Consider the following 25,325-nt stretch of genomic DNA (forward strand, 5'->3'; position numbering starts at 1 on the left):
ATAGACTTGGATTCTGGCAGTGCTTATGATTGGATTCCTAGCCCAAGCCTCCCCCCACACCTGCACATGAGCAGAGATGCACAAGAGTTGGTACATAACCCACCACGCTGCTTTGTAAGCAGGTATGAAAGAGAAAGCAAAGCATGTGTGGAAGAGGGAGAGAGCTATGTGAGAAATACACCGCTAGGTGTACGTTAAGTAATCACTGGCAATAGGTTAAAAATTCCTCAGCTTCCAAGTGCAGAGCCATTCTGCAGGCAAGGTTACTACAGCTGCCCACTGAGCCGACCATCTGGTTACAGTCTGTGCAAATCTAAAAGGCCAGCACCTAGCAGAGAAGGCAGTGAGTTTAACAGGTCTGAGGCTTTCCATCACTGATGGGGGCACTTTCTACACACAGGATCTGGTCCAGCCGTGAGCAAAAGGAATGGAAATGCTTCGGCTGTCCTCAGGGGCACAGTGGTATGATGGTCAACACAGTGTGAGGAGCTTCACAGAGTTTTCAGCCCCATCAGTGTCCCCCAGCCTATTCCATGCCACAAACCTGAGGCACATGGGAGCCAATGCCAGCATCCCTAACAGCACAAAGGACTGCTTCCGAAACTGGGGGAGGGCTGTGCTCCCACTGGGGTAGCACCGCAGCAAGGGTCACTCCAAGGGTGACACCCACCTCCACTGTGCCCTATGCAAGGAGAAAGAGAGAGAAACTTAAAAAAACCACTTCTGTTTCTGAAAGACATGCCCAGATTTAGCTACCCCACGCTAACCACATTGTAATGCACTGCAAGAGAAGTGATGGGGAGGCACTTTTAGCCAGCCCCTCAAGATTTAAGAAAATAATTGCTCAAACCTCATAAATAATAATTATTTCAATTGATGAATCATTTTGACTCATTCTAGGTTTCAGGTAATACTTAATAGTGCCATGCAGTGAAGTAATTGTGGAATTAGGAATTCATTTGTCACTCACATACGTTCTTATTTTAATTAGATCAAGTTAAAACTATTATTTCTTTTTAAGAAAGATAATTTAAATGACATTCAACTTATTCATCATTTCACCAAGAAAAATCTCCTAATATTCAAAGATTGTAATCAAACTTACTTTGTTCCCCATGCTCTTTCAGACAAAAACAAACACCAGACGTACTGTCCCTCTCCCCAGGTGTGTAAAGCTTTGTTCTTTCAGCTCAGAAACACAACACTTGAGTAACCTTTTGCACTGAACCTGGGTCTCTGTTTTGGAGTGAAAATTATGCTTTTGAGTTCAGACCAAACATGCAAAACAAAGAATTTGAGACTGAAAAGAAAAATGTATGAGACCGTGAAGAATGTGCTTCTGTCTGCAGGGAATTCTGCAAAATTATTTTCATGATCAGAAATAATTTGGTGGTGGGAAATGAGACAGTAGTTGCAAGGAAATTCAACATTGGTGCTAAAAGTCTTTGCTGTGAGTGGCCCATGCACTTAGTCTGTGAGACACTGCACAACCCAGAAGCTGCTCCTGCTTCCCAATGAGGATGTGCAGGAAATACTGCAGGCACAGGCTTAAGAGCTGCTCCATCTGCCCCCTGCTTCCCCTCCTCTGTCCCAAAAAGCCAGCGCTGTCTCTGAGGAGAGGAGTGGGCTTCAGAGCCTGGCAGAGCTGCATCTGCAGGCAGACCAAAGGGGAGCAAAAGGCAAAGCAGGATGCAACAGCAAAACCAAGCCAAGTCCTATCATTTGTGGTTTTCTTTAAGTGAAATGCTAATCGGGATCTAATGAAGGTCCTTTAAAGCAGCAAAGGTTTTACTATGGAAGTTAGGATATAGCTGAAGCAGCTGAAGTCAATTCCTTTCATTGGGTGGAGAAGGAAATCTGATGTATTTCTGGCAATGCTGAGGTCAGAATACCCTTCTGAATCTGACCTGGCAGTGAGAAGAATGGAAGGTGAGGGTCCTGCTGAGACATGGGCTGGTTTGAGATATTGGAGTGGTTGGTCCTTGGGTAAGAGAGGAGGGCTGGAAGGGAAAAAAATGAAGAAGAAGAAATTAGGGGAAGGGCTCAAGATTGATGAGGTGGGCAGTGGCTCCTGTTTATACATCTGGGGGCTCCTTGACAGCAGAAAAATAAGTTAAACCAAAAAATAGAAATCTAATCTGCATTCACTTCCCAACTTGTCAAAAGCCTTCATGCAAAGCGGCTGCGCTCGGCTGGACAGAGGGGTTCCGCTGCCGAACCCCAACCAATAAATCTGTGTGGTTTCCTGTTATGAGAAGCAGACAAAGATAGGACTGGAGATGGGCAGAGCTGTCTGCACCAGGGAAGAGCCTGTGCTTTCACTTCAGTCTCAAACCCACCCTCTCCAAGGTTAGGAAAAGTTCAGTTCACTTTGGAGATTTTTTAACATTATTTCTCATTTTTGCATGTTCCCGTGGGAGCTGGAAATAGATGGTACAAAGTGGTGGCTTTTTTTTCCTGCTGGCAACAAGCAGCCCTGAAAGTGTCACACATGCAAGTTTGCTCTGGTGAGATTCCAATTCAAGGGTGTGATCTTGCAGTCCCTCCAGATGGGAATAACACAGTGACCTTTTCAATGGTTTTGCTATTTCTGTGGTAAGGATTTATTGGTGTAACTCTACAAGTAGTTCCTATCCACCACTTCTTCCTTGCATTCTTCTCCCCTTCATCCAATGCACGGCACACATGAACAGAAAAGGTAAGCAGTGTTTTCAGATCAAAAGGAGTTTTTTGCAGCGGCCCTGGGGAGAGCCCTGCACAATGGTAATGATACTGCAGAGCAGCAGTTGCTTGATAAGGTTCCTCTCGGGAGGTGACATCAGAAGTCAAGCACTGTCCTACCACCGGTACCTGCACCAGCAGCCTGATCCTGCAGTCCCCGAGCAATAGATGTTTCATGGCATAACATTTCTAGAAGCATAGCATGGCCACAACGGCACTTGAAAGCAATTCAGATGAATGTGGTAATGCTGTGATGTGTCTCTGAAACATCAAAACTAGTGCCTGTGTTCCTCTGTGCGTATAATACCTTCGGTATCGCTGGTAATTGCCCTACAACTTCAGCAGCATCAATAAACAATCCCTGTTAGGGGTGGCAGCGAAGGGCTGCCAAACCTTTGATGGAAACAAGAACACTGCTGCAGATGTAAACTTGCTCTTTTGTACTTATCTTTTTGTTGTTGTTGTTTTTTTCTATAGAGAGACCCAAAATCTATGAAAAGGAAACGGATTTCGATAAGATCGAGCGGGTGGAATTAAGAAGCGAGCACAAAATCCAGTGCACTGTAAGCGGGAATCCTGACCCGAAGGTGGAGTGGAAGTGGCAGCCCTGCAGCCTCACGGACACGCGGTAAGTGCACGTGGGCAGCTCTCACTGTGGGGAACACACTGCTGGGCTGCTGGCTCCACGTCACTTCTTCTTCCCAGTACATCTTGTTTGTTTTAATTAGCAATCACAAGCAGTGATTCCCCACAGATTTCCCCAGCAGATACCTGTTGTTTATGATCTTTTTGGAGTCACAAGCACCTTCTAGATTATCAGAGTTGTGTCACATAAGCTTAAAATGACAACCAGTCAGACTGGAAATTTCTTTCTCGTCTACCAACTTTCCTCTGACTTACCAACGCACCTTGGATGCAGCCTGTATGGTTAAGGCACAAGATGCCTTTTGAGATTTACCCTCTACAAGTAGACACTTCCTTTGTTCCTATTGCTGTATAAGCAGAGTGATCTATGGGGCAGGGCCTGGGCTCAGATCTGAATGGCAGCATTCCCCTGGCAGTTGCGGGGATGTGGAGGAGTCACCTGTAACTACTCTGGCTGCACTTCAGCTCTGCTCTGTGGTGATGAGGATGAAGGCAGCTTTAACATCCATAAAAAGAAGAAAGCAATTCTAGGATACAAAAGAGAAGACTGCTGGATGGCTCCTTATTTTCTCAGTTTCAGTGCTTTTCCAAATGCTACAGTTGACAGGGAAAAGCGACAAACTGCCACTGCTGTCCCAGGCTGTGTACTGCAGCCTGGCAGCAATGCTGGGTGCTCTGCCCCAGGCTGGGGCTGAGAAGTGACCCTCTGTCCCTGCACGAGGAAAGCAGCCCCTCACCTTGCTGACACTCGGCCAGGGAGTCACAAGGCAGTGATCTATACGCTTAGGCAGGGTGGCTGGCATCTCAGGTAAGCAGAAGGCACGCAGGCTGCTGTTCTGGGGCTATTCAAGCTGGAGCAGGATGGAAATGCCATAAGGAAATACTATGCAATCATAAGAAAGCCACAGAGATTACATGAAATCTTTTGTAGACCTTTCTGTCAAGGGAGAGAAAATTGGTCATGAATGCTGAATAAAGCCAGTTCGGAATGAGTGCCTTGGTGGCAAAAGACCTCACATAACCCTTGTTCCAGCTCCCTGACTCTCTGATCTTATCAATTCAAACACAATTGCAGAGTGGCGTCCACCTCTCCTGGCCTCTGGGGTAGCCTTATCTTTTTCCAGCAGAAGCTGTAGGAGGATTCCTGTGGGAAATGACACAGACCCCACTTCCTTCTGTTGTTTCACTTCCTCTCTCTCCCTCTTTCTCTCCCCCCTCCTCACTGGTGTACTTTGAATCCCTGAACTCTATCATTGTTCCTTATAACTGTGATGTGATTTACTTCCTCAGAGTTTTTTCCCTTCATCCTCAAGATAGAATAGTGCCTTGCAGGAAGTCACCCAAGGCAGCTTCTAATGAGGCTGTTTTGAAAGCTATAAACCCTCCCTTTACCCAGGGTGTTAATCATGTGTCTTGCACTGATTTGGCAAAGGCATGGCTGATTCACCTATTAGCTTTCTGCAGTAGTGGCCCTTGGTCATCACCTGTAGAAGTCTCTGTGCTGCTCTTTTATTAGAGGGTTGTAGTTAAAGACATTAGAAGAGCTCTTTACCTTGGATGGTGCAGATGTACACCAGCACAACATGTGCTACATGCACATTTTGAATTCTGAAATGCATTGCAAGTGTTCAAAACAGAATGTAAAGAGCCATGGCTGCATGGAGCTGGACTCTTACTAGCCAAATTAAACTCACATGATTTAATTAGCTGGCCAGTATTTCCTGGTTTCAGTCTTCAGAAAGTCTGGGGGGTTTCCTGGCTGCTCATGTGCTGATCTTTGTTCATCTTTGTCAAGATGAGTTCTAAATAATTTTGAAATGCTGTGATGAAGGAATACAGCAGTTTTAGAAAGAGGTAATGATGTTTATCAGCAACAGCTTTTAGAAGTTTTTTTAAGACCTAACCCTACTGCTTAAGAATGATATTGTCTCACTTTGATAACACCTCCTTGCAGTGACAGGTTCCTGAACATCACTTTTGCTTTTCTACTTCCAGATGCAACCCCAAAGGGCAAAAAATTGTGGTTCAGGAGAACATGTTCATAGGCAACAAGATCAAGAGCATTGAAAACATAACCATGAAGCACGGGGACAAAAGAAAGGTATGTGTCTGATGAAATCTGAGTGTGATCTCTTGGAATAGCAGGGAGCTTTATGGAGGGATGCTGCAATCACACAGAGCATTCTGCCCATGGTTCCCAAGCTGCTGCTCGTTGTTTGCATGCTTAGAATTCCACAGCCCTGGGATCATTTTCAGCTCTCTGCTGTTTATAAATGCTGGGATTCTGGCAGTGATGTCACTTACCCCATTTAAGACTCTCCAAAGACTTTTGGGTCAAAAACCTCTGTCTCCTTCAGTCCCAAGGAAGCCTAAGACCAGTTCAGAGCAAGAGGGGTCCTGTGAAGCACACACAGCTGACAGGATGCCAGGTTGATTAGAATGCTTAGCACTTGGAGAGTACTTTGTACTGCCAGCCTTGCCCACTTTTCCAGCAGCAGGAGCTAAGTAGCTGCATGATTCAAGAGGCCAGCCATAGCCAGGGGTAGCTGCCCTGATGGTGAGTGTCAGGGTGACTGAAGCACCTTCCTGCCTCAGCTTGAGGCATGAGCACTTCCTCACCCGTTGGGGTCCCCAGCCGTGCTGCTGAGCTGAGGAGGGTGGGAACATCTCCTTCCTTCTGCACACCCCTGCCCACTTCCCCTTCAAGCAGATGGTACTGGGGCATACTTCTCACATGAGATGCAAAGATCTCAGCAATGAATTATCTGCTAAATGCCTCCCAGGTACCTGCGATGCTACCGAGTGATACCGATTACACATGTCCATGATAATCCTTGAGAAACTGCTAGAGCTGTTCTGCTCTAGATTCACAGACAGTTGGCTATGCTTGGAGGAGATGCTGTGCTCTGGCTCTGTTGTTTTACCCTTGTTGCACTTGCACAGGTCTGTGGCTGTAAGAGCGGTTTTGCAGCTGCACGTGTTTCCAGGTGGCTGACTCAGATCAATCAGTGCTCAAACCTGCAAGGTGCTGAATGCTGCAGCTCAGATCCTGGTATACATTTAAGCATATGATAATTATTGGGCTACTTGTGTGCTTAAAGCTAAGTGCAAAGCTAAAGTGCTTTTCTGGATTGAGTCCAGACTAAATCAGCATCTGGCAGAATCCATGCCTCAGTCATCTGCTCTTTCTCAGGGAGACTTTCCAGTTCTAAACCTAATCTAAAACAGAGCTCTGAAACATAGAAGTTGGGCTGGGGTGGAGAAAATCAGTGTTCACAGTTCGCTCCTGAGTTTTCCCGTTGTTGGAAAATATTTAGAAATTGGATTTATTTAGATAGCATAGTGTCCCATAAGCTCTGTCTTCAATGTACACCCTAAGAATTTTAGATCTCAGGTAAAAGCAGCTATCTACAGAGCTCTCATTGCAAAAATGGGAAGTGAACAACATGTACCTCCACACTTCCCTCCTTTTCTAAATCTTCCTGTTTGCAGCAAGGCATGGCAAGAGTTTCGTGGCTTTTGTGGCTACTGTTTCTGTCCATATGTACAGACTGTCAAAATACACGATCTGGTGTCCAAGAACTCACTTTACATCTGATGATCAGTCTTTATGTATGTTAGTTCCCGTATGGAAGTTAAGGCTTTCACCACTACTGTGACTCAAAAATTATCTGCAGGCTGCTGAATTGACCCACATGCTGGGATAAGTGAGACACCTCAATGACACAAAATTAAAAACATTTTGCCTTGTTTTACGCTTATGTATATGTACACTCCTCCCATTTCTTCTCTTCCCTACTTTGCTGAGGCAAGCATTTTGTGACATTTTTGTTTGATCACGGACTTACAGATGAACGAGGTGCTTTAATAGTACTACAGAGCTCCTGGATCCAGTGGGGAGCTCCAAACACATTCCTGCTCCATGTTGGTGGCTGGTCAGGGACATCTGAGCTCTCCCCTATCACCTGAATGTTGCACACAGCCCAGGCTGCCTCTCACAGCGTTGCTCAGCCATCCCTGCCCCTTCCTTAGGCTCCAGGGAGACTGAAGTATTCATTTGTTAGACATCTTCAAAAGCTCAGCCCACACCCTTCAACTTAAGCTTTTACATATTTCATTATTAAAGTTTCCTAAAAATACTTCTTTACAAGTTACATAATTTTACAGCTTATAATATATTCATTATTTTCATCTCCTGCTGATCCAGTGGTTGAAAACACATTCTGAGGCGTTTCCTAATAATTTTTATGTCCTTATTAAGATTTATTCAAAGTAATAAAACTAGACTTTATGAATCTCAAATTTCAGCACTCTGCCTCCCTGCTTGCATTAGCAGACAGTTCCTCTCCTTCCCCCTTACTGAAGTCCAAGGCTATCTGTGTTAGGTGGAGCCTTTAGATAATAGACTATAATTCAAAAAAGAAAGCGATGAAATCCTATAGCCTTCAGACTTTTCCTTGTTTTTTATCAGTCATTATTCCCACCAGAAATGAAACAGACAGGAAACAACCCAATCCATTCCCACCATGTCCTCACAAGTAATTCATCTGCATTGACTAGCCACATGAAATAATAAAGGCATTGCAGTCTGACAGAGCATGGCTTTTATTGACTGTGCTATGAAGCCAGGATTAGCTGAGATTGGTTATTTTTCCTGTGTGATTTGAGGCTGGCCTATGACAACCCTCAGAGCAGAAGGTGGAATTTACCTAGTCTCTATGAGGTTATCTGTTGCTCTGTGTCCTGCTGTTCACTCTCAAAGAACTGTAGCAATACACGTTTGTTTGTTCAGTGACATTTGAAAAAATGCATTAACTTTTTAGAGTTGCCAGGAATATGGGAAGGAACCCCCAGAAATTCCCAGATCCAGAATCTTGCTTAAAAATAAGCTTGCAGTGGCAGTGAGGATTTTTCGAGCAGACCTGCAATTCTGGCTCACATCAAGATCTTCAGACATCTGTTTTATGCAAGTGGCATGGAAAGCTGAGGTCTCTTGTCATCCTTGTCATCATGATTATTCCATTATTATTCCAAGATAGAGAAGTGAATTTCACCCCCGCTGCTCACCCTAAAGGCTGAGTTTCATTCCTAAAGAAAACCATGTGGTTATCACTACCACTAAGAAGTAGTCTGTAGAAATTTTGGTCAAGTTTTGGTTGAGGCAATTATATCACACCAGCTTACTTTTCCTGGTGGTTTTAAGTCAATACTAAAGGATTCACTCTGTGATTTAAACCGCAATGTAGTTACCTCTAAAGACTGTTTTTTAATACTAAGTGAAACACTCTTGATCGCGTGAATTGCCTGAATTTCCATTTCAAGTTGCAAAGCACTAGCTTGCTATCTTATTTTCTTTCCTGTTAGTAAGCTGAACATACTGGCCTGAGCTTGGGGGAAAAGCAGAAAAGAAGAGCAAGATCTATACATAATTCAGTCCTCCTTGGGGGCTTCTCTCCATTCCTCTCTCTCATGTATATACAAGAGAATAGCCTGGCCATGTGGATGTTTTTGCAATAAAAATCATGAGTCAATTTTGCTGCTGAAATTCATAACCACTCAAGAAAGTTGATCCAAAAACACCAGGCTTGAGCGTCCTGGAGGATGACATTAAAGTAGTGGAACAGGTTTGCTGAAAAATGTGAACAACTCAGTAGGGCTGCTGAATGCCACCTGGGTATGTGCATGTTCCAGGGGAGAGCCAGAAAGCCCTGCCATTTCATCTCTGGCAGGTGACCCATCACATAGCTTTGTCTCTGAACTTAGCATCTGCAATACAAGAGAGCAGTCCAGAAGCAGCACATGAGCTGCACTGTCCTGGGCAAGGCTTCCTGGGAGAGCCTGGGGCCATAAGAAAGAGCCCTCTCATCCTGCAGGGAGAAAACCTCCCTCTGCCAGAGAAGAGAGTAAACCCTACAAATTCCCAGTCAGCTAGCAGCCTGATCTTCTCACTTGCGCTCAGTCCATCCTTTAGCATGTTTAGAATGGATAAACTAAGAGCATGGCTCGGAATTGTCAGGCTATAAAAATAAGCATTATTCTGTGCCATTCAAGTAGATGGAATGGGAGCTAGCTGAATATTTTCTTTGCAGGATCTCTAGTGATGTTCCCTATTAATTTCATCTCCCTCCAGTCACCTCCACCCCAGCTCTGCCAGAGTTAGACAGCTGAGAAGTTTTCCACCCGCTTTTTCTGCTCCTCATCCTCGCCCACATACAGCTAACGAAGTGAAAGAGAATTGTTAACTAAAGCCGTTGGAGGGGGAGATTAGACAAAGGAAAGAGAAAGCAAGGAATCTCAAGATATATTAATCTGTGCTGGCTCCAGCTTAAAAAAGGTCTCGTTGCTCTGTTCTTACTACAAGATGTCTTAAAACACTCACGGTATAGGACTGTGGAATGTTATTTGGCTGCTCCTAAAAATGGCTTGTTTTTACCAGTTTGGGAACACTACAGTGCAAGACATGTGGACTTTATTGAGCTATTCCATTATGGGCTTTCCCAGCAGCAATGTCTATTTACTTGCTATAGCTTTTCAGAGATCAGTCATTTCATTTCTTCTCTATTGAGTTTTAAATTTGGTTTATTCTTTTATAGTAATTATTTATTAGCTAATAAGCCCTTCCGTGGGCTCGCAGTATTGGGTGGCCTTTAGGTTAAGTAATAGGAAATGGAGCCCTTTACATCCAAATTCAACACAGGCAATCAAAACTGGTTATTGTCTGAGGGACGTTTAGTGTTTGGCATGCAGTGAGTTCACTGGGTCTCAGGTCAGCTCCCACCAGGAAAATGTCTAGACACTACATGCCAATACTTTGCTGTTAATCCCACTGGTTCCAGTGCTGCCTGCACAGAAGCGAATGACTGAACAGTCGCAGTTGGTGTGCCACTCATGGCAGGAGTACAGTGGAAGGTAAACTAAAAAGTGCTAACCTTGAGGCTCCATGCCAAGAGCTCATGTATAGTAATTTCGCTGCAGAGATAAAAACGTTTTGATGCAATTGCAGATTTCTCATCAGTTTCATTGATTCAGACTAGCACAAAGCACTGTGCGATCTGGGAGCCAAGTTTTCTGAGAGGAATGGCTGAAAAAGGTTCGAGGCGAGCCCTGCTTTGAGTGAGGACGGGAGACCACCAGAGGCCCCATCCCACTAAGTTCTTTCTGTGACTGCTGCAGCAAATGCCAGCATTCTTAACTTTTCTATCTTGGCTCTGAATCCAGAATGGAAAATACTTTGCAGGTGCATGGACTAAGTACATAAAGTAGATTAAACCCTTGGAATTTTTTCCAGTGCATACTGAAGGTCCCCAAATGCTATGGCTATGGCTATGTCAGTCCCCTGAGAGAGAAAATTCTGCTAACAGTTTTCCCCGTTAGTGATGGGAAAAGATTCCTATGCTCAGTTGCTCGAGTTCAAACTGTTTTCTCATTCAACCAGGTTTTGCATACGTTTGTTGCAATGGGTGTATTGAAAGTGTAGTGGTAGCATCTGGAAGATCTCTTCTTACTCCTACTTCACACTGTGACCAAGCACAGACAAATGTCACAGAGGTGATGTTTGTTTAACTTGGACTGTTTACAATAACAGGTGATGAGCAACTGCCAGCACGTCTGCCTTGTGAATATTTGTTTGTGGATTTTTTTTACATTTGGGTTAATAGGGTCATCTCATCCATGGGTTATCCTTTACTGATTTGTCCAGATACTACAAAAAACAGATATTGCTGCTGGCTTCCTAAATGTTTCTTTCGGGTTCATTTTTGCAGAAGCCAGAACCATGTGGCTTTATGAACCAAAGAAGGATTTGGATGCCCTTTGGTATTACATGTGTGTGTTCCAAAGTCTCGGACTGTTGAAGACTAAACCAGGATTAGGGCAGTTTGGCGGCTGAGGACTTAAGTCAAGATGCTGCAAAAATAATTGGACTCCCAATCTCTGGGATTTACCCAAGAGCACATAGCTAGAGTGAAAAGGTGACGTGTAATGATTTCAAAAGAGTCATCTTATTACAGGAAAATCACTCCAAATCATTCATTTCCCACTCTGAAACCACACACACAGCTCTGTGGTGGATGCTGCCAGTTTGAAAGGCACATTTTGGAGGATTCTGGGAGATGCTAGTTCTAATAGAGAGCACTGAGCATTCTTGTGCTCAGCTGTGTATCAAACTGGTATCCAAGTTTATAATCATGATTTTGAACACACAAACAAGAAGATGGCTTTCTCTTTTCCACAGTGGATTTTTCAAAATAAATTGCCCCCAGGCCAGGCTTGTTTCCCTCCATCAGTTTAACATCTTTTTCACCTTCACATCCAGACGTGTGTGAGATTAGCTTGGATGAGTTCTTGGTATAGCTATTTTCCTCTTTTTCTTTTTTTCTGCTATCATGTCAGACTTTTCTTGAGTTACATAGAGATGTTGGCATTTGTGTGTGCTTGAGCGCATGTGTGCATTTACCTCTGGGCCACCAATTACAGTTTGAGGCATTGCATCCATTTTTAGAACAGTCACAGTATCACCCCTGAAACTTTGGCCATACTCCAGAATAGATAATTACATTCCTCTTTATGATTTGAATGGGCACTACAGTATTATTCTTGACTTCCCATCTAGAGCTGTCACTTTGCAAGACTAATAGCTGCTAAATAGCTGTCCAAATTTATCCCTTCTGTCCTTGGTGAATCCGTTTCAACATATGCATTTATATTGCCTTTTTCTGTTCCCAAATATAAAATTCTAAGATCCAGTAATCACTGAAAGATCTTTGTCCTGATTCAGCAGTAGTTCAAAAGGCAGTGTCCAGTGCTTAAAGACAGGAGTAGTGCTCCAAACATGTGCTTGTTAATAACCTGTGGCATTGGGCCCACTGCTGCAGGAACAGAAAAAGGAGGAGGAACGAGCTGCTTCCCTGGGAGATCTAACATCCAAGTCAGCGCAATTTTCACATCATAAATAAATCAGAACTGTGCAGTTCTTTCTTTGGTGGACACCAGAGGGAGCTGGGTTTACTGGTCTTCTATTTTCACCCCTAAGTTTGTTTGTCCCCACTTTTGGTTAATTTCTGTGTTTGGTAACCATGAAAAGTAGATAGTTTTCCTCTTCCACTTACCCGTTATTCTGGTGAGGTGAAAAGGAAAATGTTCCCCTTTAGGATTTAAGATGCACAGGGGATCAAAACCTTTAAAACTCATTTCCCTACAGGATTTAAGGTGCTAAAGCTCAGAAAATCTTAAATAACTTGAATAATACGTCCCACACAGCTATAGACACATTCACGGTACAGCTTTATAGGGAGTAAAGGAATGTCTTGTATGCATTTAGTTTAGGATATTAAAAAGTCCAGAGATGCTTTCGTGCACTTCAAAGGGCTCTCTGGAGATAAGGACAAATGGCCAGAGGGTGTTATAAGTTTTGATCCTCAAAGTCGTTAAGAGAGGACAACAAATAAAGTGATATTTGTTCCAAATGTGAAGGCTCAGGGTTCCTCAAGTGAATGGCTGCAGGGAAAGCAAAGTAATCTTGCAAAACCATCTCTGCCATGGTGGGCTAGATCCTACTTTCTTGCTAGTAGTCCAGAGGAAGTACCAGGAATAATTGAAGCCATGACCTGTGCACAATCTTCAATGAGCTTGTGATGTTGCATCATGACAGGGAGTGCCATTTGGCTGGCTCCTCATCAGCAAGGCCCTACGCAGAAGAAGGGGCTTAGGATGTTGAAGAACACAAGTTCTTAAAGAGATGTATTAATTCAGCCCCCAGGAGAAACTGAGCTGCTTCCTTTTTCTGTGTGGTGAAGCTCAGGACCAGTGCTCCCTCCTTCTCACTCATGAACCTCCTTTTTTTTTATTCATTTGCCAGTGTCTTCCCACAAGCACCTTCCCCAGGGTTTCTTTCTGCACTGCACAAGTCCAAAGAAACCCAGAGGAAGGGTTATGGAACCAAGGTACTTCCAAGGACGATTTGTAAGAGTAAGCTGGGTTCCAGAGGGACTGTATCACTCCTTTTTCTGGGGTTATACCAAAACAAAACAAATCTCTGTAACGTTCTTTACATCACATCCATACAAACAACCTGCTTCCCACATAGTGTCCTGTGACCTGTGGAAACTATAACTGAAAGGCAGAAAACAGGTGAGGTGGAAGTGTGGCTCATTTACAGTGTCCTGAATGAATTTTGCAGGTCCTTCCCTTTGTCTCTTTGCTGACGCTGTCACACTCAGACCTTGGCTGAGGTGTCATGGGAAGAAGGAGAAGGGGAAGGAATGAGGAAGAAAATTAACTGGGATGAGGTGATGCTAGATGAGAGACCAAAACACTAATGCAAGCACTTGTCTGCTTACGAGATTCACACATTACTGGAAGCTCCTTTATTAACTGTTTTTCTACCACAAATCACATCCTTGTCCACTACTCTCAAACCTCTCTGCTAAGCCTTTACCTTTTCTCTTTTTGCCCGGCAGATTGTGAGCACACTCACAATGGAAAACAGCAGCACATCAGGAATCTATTACTGCGTGGCCTCAAATAAGGTTGGTGAAGAAGAGAGGAGCATTGAGTTCTATGTCTCAGGTAAACAGCACAAGTGACACTACACAAAACGTAGATGCTCATCACATGATTTACCTTAGAGTTACATATGGCTGGAGAGTGATGGATAACACTTCTGAAAATCCTTAGATGTGTTTTCAAAACACTCCAAAAGCTCTGTCCTTATGAAACCTCTAGCAAAAGCTAAGCTAAGTCTTTTGCAGTCTTTCAAAGGCCTGAGGTCTGTCCCTGATTCAGAAGAGCTGGCCTCCGGTTAATTCAGTGAACACTGCAAAGGTGAGCAAGGCCAATATTCAGACCTAATTCAGGGCCGGTATCGAGCAATTAGCCTTTCCAGAGCCCTTTAAGGAGGAAGGAGGTGGACATGCTATTTCTCCAAAGAACACAAATCCAAACAAATATGTGCTTAACCTTTTAACACAGAAATTCTTTAGTAGTGAGATCAGGACATGCATCATGCTTTCAGGAGAAATGGGAGTTTAAAAAAGGCAAAGAATCTGGGAACAGCCTTAGTTCAAGTGCTTACCAGACTACACTGAATCATTTCTGTGCTCACTTGCTGGATGAGTGGATGCTGGCTGGTAAAATTTGCATCAAAATAACAATTTTTAGAACAAAGAGTGCAGAAGTGCCCTGAAAGGTAAATGTCTTGTCCTCACCATTTTTCTTCCCTGTAAAGCCAGTTGAGGGCTAAGCTCACTTGTGGCAACGCTCTGCACTACTCTGCCTCGTGTGTCCTCCACTGACTCCATTGCTCTAAAGTAGTTCAGTACATTGCAAATCACACTAGTCAACAAAGTGCTCGCTAAACCTTGTCACCATTCTTATTGCATGGACGTACAATAATAATAATGGGGTAGAGCTTTCACCTCTAGTTACAGTTTCTGTGTGCCACCTCAATGCCATATGGAGTCAGAAGGGAGTTTTAAGACTCAGATGTCTTCCAAAGCCCTAACTGTTTTTTATCTGGGAAAAAGCCCTTGAAGGTTCTCTGGTGAGAAATAAAGCACGACATAAGAGATCCACAAGAAGCCTGACCAATGCGGGCTGAAGAGCAGCTATTAATTTTACAGTTCACCCCTTCCAAGAGTGAGTTTCCATATGGGTTTGTTTCTGCTCTGGAGTCGGTGAGCTATCATATTTGGATGGGTTACCAATGTAGTATGTTCCCAAACCATTCACTGTACTTCGTAATATTTAGGGACTAAAGCCAGTGCTGCAGCAACTAAAGAGGCAATTTGCATAAGGTTGCACTCAAAGGGCTAAGATAGTACTTGCACCTTACGCAACTATGTTTTATTTTCATTTTGTGCCTTTTAGAAAAGAATCTTCTACAGGAAAATACTGAATTAGCACATTTTTGTTTTTTCCCCCCATGATGAGCTAATATTGCAGAGTTTATATTTTAAAATCAATCTAGCATCATCTTGAGGCACAAACGTTTTAATCACGCATTTTTAATCATGAAGGAAATGAATCCCTATGGAAAATTGCTGACACTGGCTCTGGTGGAAGCGTTTCATTTTCACCAAAACAGACCATGAGTTGAACAGGGCTTGGGGAGACATTCTTGCCCACTAAGAAAAGACAGGGTGTCTGCCATTGTGGGGAGGAGGCAGATGCTAACTGAGTGTGACTGACTTGTATAAATGGTGTGTTTAAAAATAGTGTTGTTTATGGATTAGAAAGAAACACAAGGTTTCTAAATTTGGCCATCCTGACCCTAAAGTCGGTCATGCTGCAGTGGTACAGCAGCCCCAGACTGACCTGCTGCTGGATTGCTCTTGCCACGTGGTCTGCCGCTGGAGGGACATGCAGGGAGAAGTTCAGAGCTACCAAGTTCAGAAGCAGAAGGCACCAAGCAAGCTGTGTCTGTAAGCACTGCCAAGGTAGTAAAAGCTTTGCTGTGACAGAAGGGGTGTATGTTTGGCAGAGGTGGTAGAATAACCTGTAATATGCCGTTATCGTGGATCCTGCTTCAGAATTCGAACTTTCACTTTTCCTGATACAAAACTGACAGTTCAGGAACATCTTGATGAGTAGAAAGTGAGAATAAAAACATTTTGCAACTGCTAGGCTGATTTATTTTATGCAGATTGAACCTAAAAGCTGAGATGAAGGCTGAAGCAGACTCTGAGAGCACATAGGTGGTGTGTGAGCCTTCAGGACAACATCCAGAAAAGGTTCCCAGCAGCTCACAGTCAGCCACTGTGCCTTGTTCTCTGCAAAGCAGCTGCAAACTGTGGGGCTCCACAATTAGTTCAGCAGTTTGTTGGTTTTAAATACATGATTTCCCTTTATCTCCTACTGAAGAACAATCTGATGGCTCCTGAATTGCTTTCAAACTTTTCAGCTGAATTCAGGTTAATTAACATCTCCCTGCTAAGAAATCTGAAAATAATACAGCAGCTCGACTCTCTTCTTTCTGCAAAAAAAAAACTTGTTCCATAGGTCAGGGTTGAAGTGCTTTGTTGGGATGTGGCTCAGAGTTACGGGTAAGCTCAATCAGATGTTGCCCAGGCTGCACCTGCTTGGTGGGGAAATGTCTTCAGCCAGGTGCTTGCACCTCAGTGTTCATTCCGCAGAAGTGTATTTACCCTAATGGAATCACTTCAGCAGCCATTTTGTTCTTCCACTGCAGAGACCCCTCAAAAACTCCCACAGACACCACAAACAGCACTGGAATCTATTTTTAACTCATTTTCTTTGGCAGTAAAATTTGTTTCAGTGAAAGGTCATCAGAGTTTGGAGATCATGCTGAAACCTAGCCATATAGGGGGCCAAGGAGATGTGAAACCATATCACCCAGTGACCACGCTTCCAATTGTCTGCTCTGCACCTTGGAAAGAGCAGCTATGTATTACTGTAGCTCCACAGTAAATCAGATTCTCTCTCTTGAGTGATTGTGCTAAATGCAACACAACAGGATCCCACCCATACTAAACCTCCAAATGTTCTTAGACTATAAATGAATTATGCTAAGAATAACAAATAATAACAAAAGTCCTTTTTCAACCCATATCTGATTGCAGAAACAGCTCAGAAGAAAATTGAATGAAAAATTTCTACCAGAAAGAAAACAGTGTATTACAGACATGAGATAAAAATCTGCTATCAGATATTGGGCCAATGAAAGAACTGGGCCTTTCTGCAGCTGCCACTCTCACTTTGTTTACTCCCGACGTGCTTACAGGATTTAGGAAAAGCTCTGTACTGCTTCGGATGGCAGGGCTCTCCCCTCCTATTTCTCACTCTCCCTACATGAATGAGCCTGGCGGAGCCCCCTCTGCTCTGACAGGCACAGGGATGGAATTTGGGAAGGAGCAGGAGTTTTGAATTACACTGATTATTGTGCAAAGTGCAGGAAATTAAAACCAATTAATTCCTTGTAAATAGAAACGGAGCCAGACCTTCTTTTGATTTATGCCGACTTTTTACCTTCTCCCAATGGCTCATTTCCCTATTTTGTCATGGAATCCCACGCAGTTGAGAGTGAAATTCACGGCTACTACACTGTAACACAACGTGAAAGACAAATGTGTGGTTACTGCTGATAAAAGAGAAAAGGCCCCACAGAGCATTCTTTCAGTCGTCTTATTGGGAGTCTTACAAAACACTGTATCTGTTCAGAGAGAGGATGTCAACCACTACTCAGGTTCAAGATCGTGTAAGCAAAGCAGTGCAAGAGGGGAACTGCCTTACAGCGTGCTCCCAGCGCTGCAGCCGCTCCCAGACAGCCCAGGGAAGGGAAGAACAGGGAGAGGAGGGCAAGAGAAACTTTTTTTCCCTTTTTCCTTCCACTGTAATGAAAATCAGTGAATATTCTATTGGAGCTGAATGAGCTTCTTGAAAGGCTAACAAGATGGAAGAGAATAGCACAACTTCCAGCTCAAAATATTCAAAATGCTAAATAAAAAATGTCCATAGGAGAAATGACAAGAAAAACAAGTGCTTCCACTGCCCCCAGAATGTTAAGTTGGCAGGAAAAAAGCCTGCACTAGTGAGGTTCAGCAGGAAAGTGACACTGTTGAGCACCCTTCACTATTTCAGCTTGGGAATGAGAATTTGCACTGAAGTGCCAGAGATCTCTGGGGACAAGACTGCACTGGCACTGCCATGCCCAGGGCAATGCCTGCACAAGAAATGCAGTACTCCTGGTGGACTTTTCCTACAGCCACACATGGTAACACCCTGCAAAACAAATGGGGCTATGAATTTGGAGAATTAGTGCTCCTGAAGAAGATCCTGTCTGAGGGGCAGAGGAAAGGGCAAAAAGGGCTGTCATCCAAACCACTTTGGGACAGGGTTTTGTCTGCCTTGCAGGCTTGCAGGGCTTCACAGTGTTTTACTCTGGGTAGCATGTCCAAGCTCCAGGTTCACCACTTTACCTAGAATCCATGCATGCTTTCTCTGGGATCCAACTCTAAAGATAATTCAGGCTGGAGAGGATCCCAGACCATGGGGCTTACCTAAGGACCAAGTCTAACCAAAAACCCATCTGGTTCAGCTCTCCAACTTTCACAGGAGATAATAAAAAACACTGAGAAAAGAAAGTAAGAAAAAGTCAGGTAAAGAGGACACTTTCTCTGTTTTGGTTTGATGAATACCAGAGGGATGCTGCTCATGCCACATCCCACTGTTTTCACTGGACCTTAATTTTTCCTGCTTGGAGAATTTCTGTTCACCTCAGACTTTCCCCCTTGTTGATAAGCATCATGTTGACATGGAGGAACACAGGACATCAGATGTGGGGATGGATGTGTTACACAAGTCAGCTTGAGCGTGCAGCTAGCACTAAGAAAGGGAGCAATTGAGCCTAACAAAAAACTGCATACAGTAAGCTGAAATTTCAGCAAAAGAAAGGGAAAATAATTTCCACAGCTGTGGCCTGAGGGGTCTCTTCTCTTTTATGGAATTTTTGTAGAATATTTCTGGAGCCAGTCTTTAAAAATCATGAAGGTGATTGGTTATATTCCAGATGACTTGTGAAGAAGATTTTTTAATCGTATCTGAAAGCTCCTTCAGGGCTCTGTATTTCATAGAATATACTGTGTATTATAACGCAGATCAGTTATTACAACCTCCTTGCTATTTATGCTCAACTATAGATTCAACAGAGCTTTTTGCAAGGGTTTGCAGTGTGAGTCCCTGGCCAAATGCCAGCTCCCATGTGGAATTTGTCAGACTGCAAATGTGACGCATCCTTGCTCCTCTTTAACTGATGTCCCCCTCTGAGTGCCATCCACTGGAGAAAGCATCTTATTAACAGCTCAGTAGTAAAGCAACAGTCTATTAGATTTATTGCAAGCAAGTGTTCAGCAGGTAAACCTGAACTAGTGTTCCCAAGGTGTCCCACCCCAGTACTATGCCAGGTGACATTTTTAAAGGATTCTTCCCATCTTTCCATTTCAGCTGCTTCTGAATCCTGACCTAATGGACAGAATAACAATCCCAGGCCACTGTGGTTATCCATGCACTTTCATTCAAGTATTTTGGGTGCATAGAAACTAACAGAATAAAATGAGCAAAGAATATTTTGCAGACACAATTTAACTGCAGGTCTCTGGCAGCTAATGGTGTGATAGGAACTGTCTGTAGGCCAGATTCTGGCATTCTACTCAGAAACATTTTTTCTTGTCTTCAAATGGATTCAGTTAGGCAATTCAGGAAAATTGATTTTTTTCTGAAATGAAATGTTACTAAAAATATTGCAAGAAACTGCTTATTCATTTGTGGATAGGTTGGAATCTGCATCAAAGTATTGCTGTGCTAACCATTAAAGCCTCAAGGACTTGTACATCATTAGACCAGTTCATCCATCCACAGATCAAGTAAATATCCATATGAAAGAAGAGAGAATTGGGAAGATTGTTCGGTGGTGAAGAAAGAGAGTGTTACTTGAGAGAAATGGGAAGAGGTTTCTTTACTCTAATGCAATTGCACTTTCAAGCACTGATAGCAGATATAAAGAGAGGATGTCATGAACACATTTATCTACCTGGATAGCAGAGTCTCTTGATTAAACTCTCTTAGTTCATTAACTACTTCTATATATAAACTTTCAATTAATTACTTGAAAATGTAATGCCTCTTTGCACAAGCAAATGCAGATCTCATTAAAGTGGCTCATTCCATTGGGGCTGCTCACTGAAATCCGATCATCAAGTTGCAAATGGGCACCCAAAGTCATTCTCAATTGCAACTTGATGGCAGATGTTTTCTTTTCCTGCAGACGTGCCATCAGGGCTGCAGACAGCCCCACAAGTCACAGCCATTGCAGGGAGCACTGCCCAGCTGACCTGCCGGGCCTCCAGGTACATCTACAGCAACCTGGCCTGGTCCTACCCCTCCCTGGGGGCAGCTCATGGCAGCTCTCTAACTCGGAGCGCTGACGCCTACTCCATTTCCCTGACCCTGATCATTGCAAACGTCACAGAAGAGCACAGCGGCCTCTACAAGTGCCGTGCCCAGCACCAGCACAACGGCAGCGACACGCTGGAGCAGCACACACGGCTCCTTATCAGAGGTGGGTGGTATTGTCCTGCTGCTGGGGAAGCAGAAACACTGGGCTCTCTCCAGTGTCCCTCAAAGCACAAGGTGGGCAGCATTTCCTAGGAACAGCCCTAATGCACACTTTGTAGTTTTTCACATTATTGTGTGAGATTTGACTCCTAGCATGCATGTGATTCATCTAGTCATTACTGGTTTTGTATAAAATGTTCCCCTTACTCAGAAAGGTGATTTCAGCAGCCTTTATCTCCGTCTCCCTGCTGGGTACAAGTTTAGTCCTGACTGAGGAATAAAGACATTCCCACCATATTAGCAGCAGCACAGCTCTATCTGTTGGAACCGCCACCCCAGGTCTGGGGGGTTTTGGGGGGGCTGCTGGGATGGCACAGACACCTGGTGTAACCACAGGTGTGTCTGGTCAGGTGTACAAACTAGGGATGTGTACCACTTGTTCCGGGTACCCGGGATGCACTTAATTGTAATGTATTTTCTTACATGCACTCAAATCCCCATCTCTTTAATTTCCATGAAGATAATAGTATTGCATATCCCAGAGCCATGTTTCATTGCTCTGGCTGTAAAGGACGAGACACTTCCTCCAGCACCACACAGAAACTCACTAAAATGAGTGAAGTTTTTTCAGCTTCATAATAAAGAAGAGGAATCAACTCAAAACCTTCTTACAGAACAAGTGCTGCTGAGAAAGTGCCTCATGCTTCTAGTGAAGATAGAATATTCTAGAATATTGCAATAGAGCAGAACTGAAATAAATGGCAGCAAGCAAGGGCATAGCAAGCAGAGTGCTTTAGAACAGAGTTAGTGATTTCTAAACTGGCTTCTCCACTCACATTAATGAGTGATGAGACACCAAAGGGGCAGCTCTGTGGCCATGAGCACTTGTCACTAGGCACGAATCAGGCTGTGCTGCACTCCTGCTTACAACAGGGCATGAGCACTGCCCCATCCCACCACGAGGAGCAGAGAAGGGATCCCACACCATATGGCAGCATGCTGGCATCTGCCTTGTCCAGAGCCACCTGCCAGCATCACCTGCCATGGGGCACCAGGATCCCTCTGCATTCAGGCGATGCACTGCTCTCTTCTCTGGCAGATATTTTATTCATTTAGTCAAATTTCCACCTACGCAGACACCTACACACGATGGCTACGAGAAAAACACAGTTATACTGGGAATACAGCCATGGGAGAACTGCAGTCTTAATCACAGCCTTGTGAGAACTGCTGGGGTCTGCTGTTTGTCTGGCACGTGTCAGAGATGCAGTTTTTCTCAAGAATGTACACGCAAACACCTCTCCAAACCAGCCCTCCTTCTCCTACAGAAACCAGCTTTCAAATAGTTTTTTTTTAATGTATCAACGCCCATCAGCTACTCCTTACTGACAAAAAAATATGCGTTTTTTTTTATGCTAGAGATTTTAGTCAATTACTTTCCCATATCTTTTTTAAGTGAACATAATGTATTCTATTCTGTAAAGTGGAGGTTAACACGCTTTGCAGTAAGCAGATAACCCCTCTCATGGTGGAAACAAAATCCTTAGAATGGATCCCTCTTTGCTGCCTCCCTTCTTACTTTGCACCTACTCTGCCCTTGCTCTGCCCACTCTCTGGGCTCTGCTTCCTGGAGGAAGGATGAGAAACTTAAGGAGGTTCCAGGTTGAGCTGAATCTATGGTTGAAAATAAGCCAGATGAGCTCCTCCCATGATCGTTTGGGGGAGTTTTGCTACCCAATCTCTGCAGCTGACCCAGGGGGACAAGGTGTAGGAGATGCCTCCTGGAATCTTACTGCATATTGTTTTCCTTTGTGACTGCAGCAAAGGCAGCCCCGTACATCCTACAGAATCTGACAGATCTGGAGGTTAATATCAGTGGCAAGATCATTCTGGAGTGCAGAGTCAGTGGAACACCAGAGCCGCAGGTTACGTGGAGCAAGGATGGCTACCCCATCTCAGCAGCATCAGGTGAGCACACTTGCTACAGCACTGCTCTAACTCGTGGTGATGAATGGCACTGTGGGATTGCCACAAGCAGGGACTTGCAGCCCCATGGCTACTGCCAGCATGGCTGAGTGGGGATACTAGACATGACCTAAGGAAACATGAGCACAAATCCAAGTATGTTGGACCCCTGCAGAAGTCTCTGCCTTGGACTTCAAGGTCTGAGCTGTCAACTGGCTGCAATTCGCTGCCTGTTCATGCAGCTTTCCTCCTGTGTGCAGCAGCATCTGCAGTCAGCTAACCAATCTGCGGACATTAGCGTAGCTTTAGTGAGATTGAGGAGTACGGTGTGCTACTGCTCAGTCTGCTTGTGCTAGGCAACAGTTTGTGCACAAAACTGTAACTCAGGCTCTGAGAACACAGGCCTGAACTGCCACATGTCCCTGGTGCTGGTCACAGCACACTGCCATGAACTGTAGCAATTATACCCAGTAGCCAGGCCAAGGCCTGCCATAGTATCACTCATCTGTTCTTTATCTCTCACAACACAGAAAGGAGAATGGTGCAGCAGCTGTTGTGAGCACAGGGCAGGGCTCCTTCACCTGCACCTGGAACTCCTCATCTCTCTGTCCTGAGATGTCTTCCAAGTCATGAAGGAACCCATGTCAGTAGCTAGTCCTGTAACTTTAATTTTGCAACTAGGTAGGAAATCTAGGATCATACATAATTCAGATTAGAGTGTTCTGAGCAGAAACTCTTTATAGCTACTGAAATTTTATAAATAATTCTAGAGGGACAAGCATGTAACATCCAACCAATGGAAACATAAATAAAATATTTGGAAAAAAACACCTCGGGGTAAATATTTCAGCAGGGCACGTGGTAAATTATGTGCTACTCTTGTTAACAATGACAGGATTCATGGGCAGAACACCCTGCAGTGCAAAATGCCCTTTCCTATTGGATTCAGAGCTCAGCATGCTTCCCTGTTTCTGCCCCAAACACATCCCTAGTGAAACAGATAAGATCTCAGTTTTTTACCACAAAATCAGGAAAATTAAATGTGGAGAAGCCTCACATAGGTCATCCTTAGGTCACGTCTCTCTTGGCAACCCACCACTAGCTCCTTGTCTGTGAAGCCAGGATTTTTCCAGGGAAGCATACAACCTGATGACCATGTTCACATGGTAGAACTCCCACCACTTCCCATGGCCTCTGAGATGCTGCCTTTCTCCAGTAGTTTCTTTGAGTTCCCTTTTCTTTCAGTGTATAATGTTGCTCTCAGAAAACGTACCTTTTCACCACTTCACTAAATTCCATAAAAGTTTTGTCAGGCTCTGTCTACTCGTAATAAATTAACAGCTGCTTTCACTGCAGGATAAGTGATGCCCAAGCAGTCTAAACTGGTGTCAGGTCATCGCCAACCATGGTGAGGCGCATGGCCTTAAAATGACTCCTAACACCAGCATAGGCATGGATGGGAGCTCATCTTCACTGCTCTGCCTCCTAAAAGCGTTTGGAGGAAGGTAGATTATTGTAATAAAATTCATCTAGATTCCTCACTGCAGGAATTTCCATGGAGAATAATACCCTGGTCATCGAGAGAGTGAAGAAGGATGATGAAGGGCTCTATGAATGCAAAGCGACCAATGACATGGGCCAAGACAGTACATCAGCCTTCATTAAAATACAAGGTGAGGTTTAACTAAGGTAGAACACATACATTGTGCTGCACTGATGAGAACTACTGATCAGTCATGGGCTTTGGCTATATTTAAAATCTGGTTGTACGTTTAACCCCCAGGTTCTGAGGAGAAATCCAACATCGAAGTTATCATTTTGGTCTGCACTGGTCTAGCAGCTACCCTCTTCTGGCTCCTTCTGACCCTTTTCATTCGGAAACTGAGAAAAGTAAGAGAGCTTACATACTGCACAAAGGCGCTGAGATTGGACCCCTTTTATGCATAGCATCAGCATTTAGGGATGAAGTCAAGCCAGTGTGAAAGTTTGGGACAGATAGTAGAAAAATTGTGTCAAATATCCCTATAAAATTTAAGTCCAAGATTTCTGATGACAGTCCCCTGCCTTCCCAAAAGATCACTTGTACTTGTGAGATTTCTACCCACTTCCACGGTATCATAAAATCAGGCTACTTCTTTTTTATGTGCCAAACTGCCTTGCAAGATTTGAAAACAAAACATTAAATCCCCTAAAATGAGGGCTTGATTTCAACAGCTGTCCAATAAGATTTCTCTGAAACACAGATTATGAAGGGACCACTGTTCAAAGAAAAATTCCAGCATGTTTACTCTAGAAATGAGCCCAAACCACAGAGCTTATTTTATCTCCATGCTTTGGTATTCTTTTACCTCCCTTTGTGACTCAGAAAACTAGAGTTTCAGTAAAGTTTCAAGGAATTTTACTCTGTTTCTCCTACAACAAATCATAAACAGAACGCCAACCGCGGATCTCTGCTCTGAAGCTCACCCAAATACAGTCCTAGTGCTGATACCTGATACTTGAATAAAATTTCCACTCTTACCACAAATACAGTGATTAAATTCATGTTTTTGCTCCTTGTCCCAAATACTGTGGAGAACAGTAAATTTGCTATTATATATTACACCCACGTGAATCTGCTCACAGGTTCTACCAAATCACCATTTCTCACTGAGCAGCATTAAGAGTAACTATATTCACCAGATCTCAAATAACTTTAAATTAAAAATTAATTAATTTAATCAAATATTCAATTAAAATTCTGACTAAAGCAACAGCTACAAAACAGATAGCTGTGCAGAGTCAAGTCTGCAAAACAAAATGTTGCTAAACTGAAAATGGAGCAGAACATGCTCTGCAGGCCACCAGCAAGTGCAGTTCGTGGAGATCACAGAGAAAAGCACTGATTCCCTTTAATAGATACAGCCAGAAGACAATGATAGATTCTG

General features: G+C 43.8%; 1 protein-coding gene and 1 long non-coding RNA gene across 4 annotated transcripts in view; one reads left to right on the forward strand and one right to left on the reverse strand.

Annotated features, from left to right (window-relative positions):
* LOC107052080 overlaps positions 1 to 25,325 on the reverse strand; it is a 139,058-nt gene that overhangs the window by 110,747 nt on the left and 2,986 nt on the right. The gene's annotated exons all lie outside the window — the stretch shown is intronic.
* VEGFRKDRL (vascular endothelial growth factor receptor kdr-like) overlaps positions 1 to 25,325 on the forward strand; it is a 123,330-nt gene that overhangs the window by 64,369 nt on the left and 33,636 nt on the right. For all 3 annotated transcript variants that reach the window (XM_015278582.4, XM_015278583.4, XM_420292.8), the window contains exons 10-16: positions 3,199 to 3,349; positions 5,362 to 5,467; positions 13,824 to 13,932; positions 20,144 to 20,437; positions 22,255 to 22,401; positions 23,946 to 24,071; positions 24,182 to 24,288. In XM_015278582.4, coding sequence (XP_015134068.2) covers positions 3,199 to 3,349; positions 5,362 to 5,467; positions 13,824 to 13,932; positions 20,144 to 20,437; positions 22,255 to 22,401; positions 23,946 to 24,071; positions 24,182 to 24,288 — 1,040 coding nt within the window. The remainder of the gene's footprint in view (positions 1 to 3,198; positions 3,350 to 5,361; positions 5,468 to 13,823; positions 13,933 to 20,143; positions 20,438 to 22,254; positions 22,402 to 23,945; positions 24,072 to 24,181; positions 24,289 to 25,325) is intronic.

Source organism: Gallus gallus, chromosome 4, assembly GCF_016699485.2.
Source record: "Gallus gallus isolate bGalGal1 chromosome 4, bGalGal1.mat.broiler.GRCg7b, whole genome shotgun sequence".
Classification (NCBI taxonomy): Eukaryota; Metazoa; Chordata; class Aves; order Galliformes; family Phasianidae; genus Gallus; species Gallus gallus.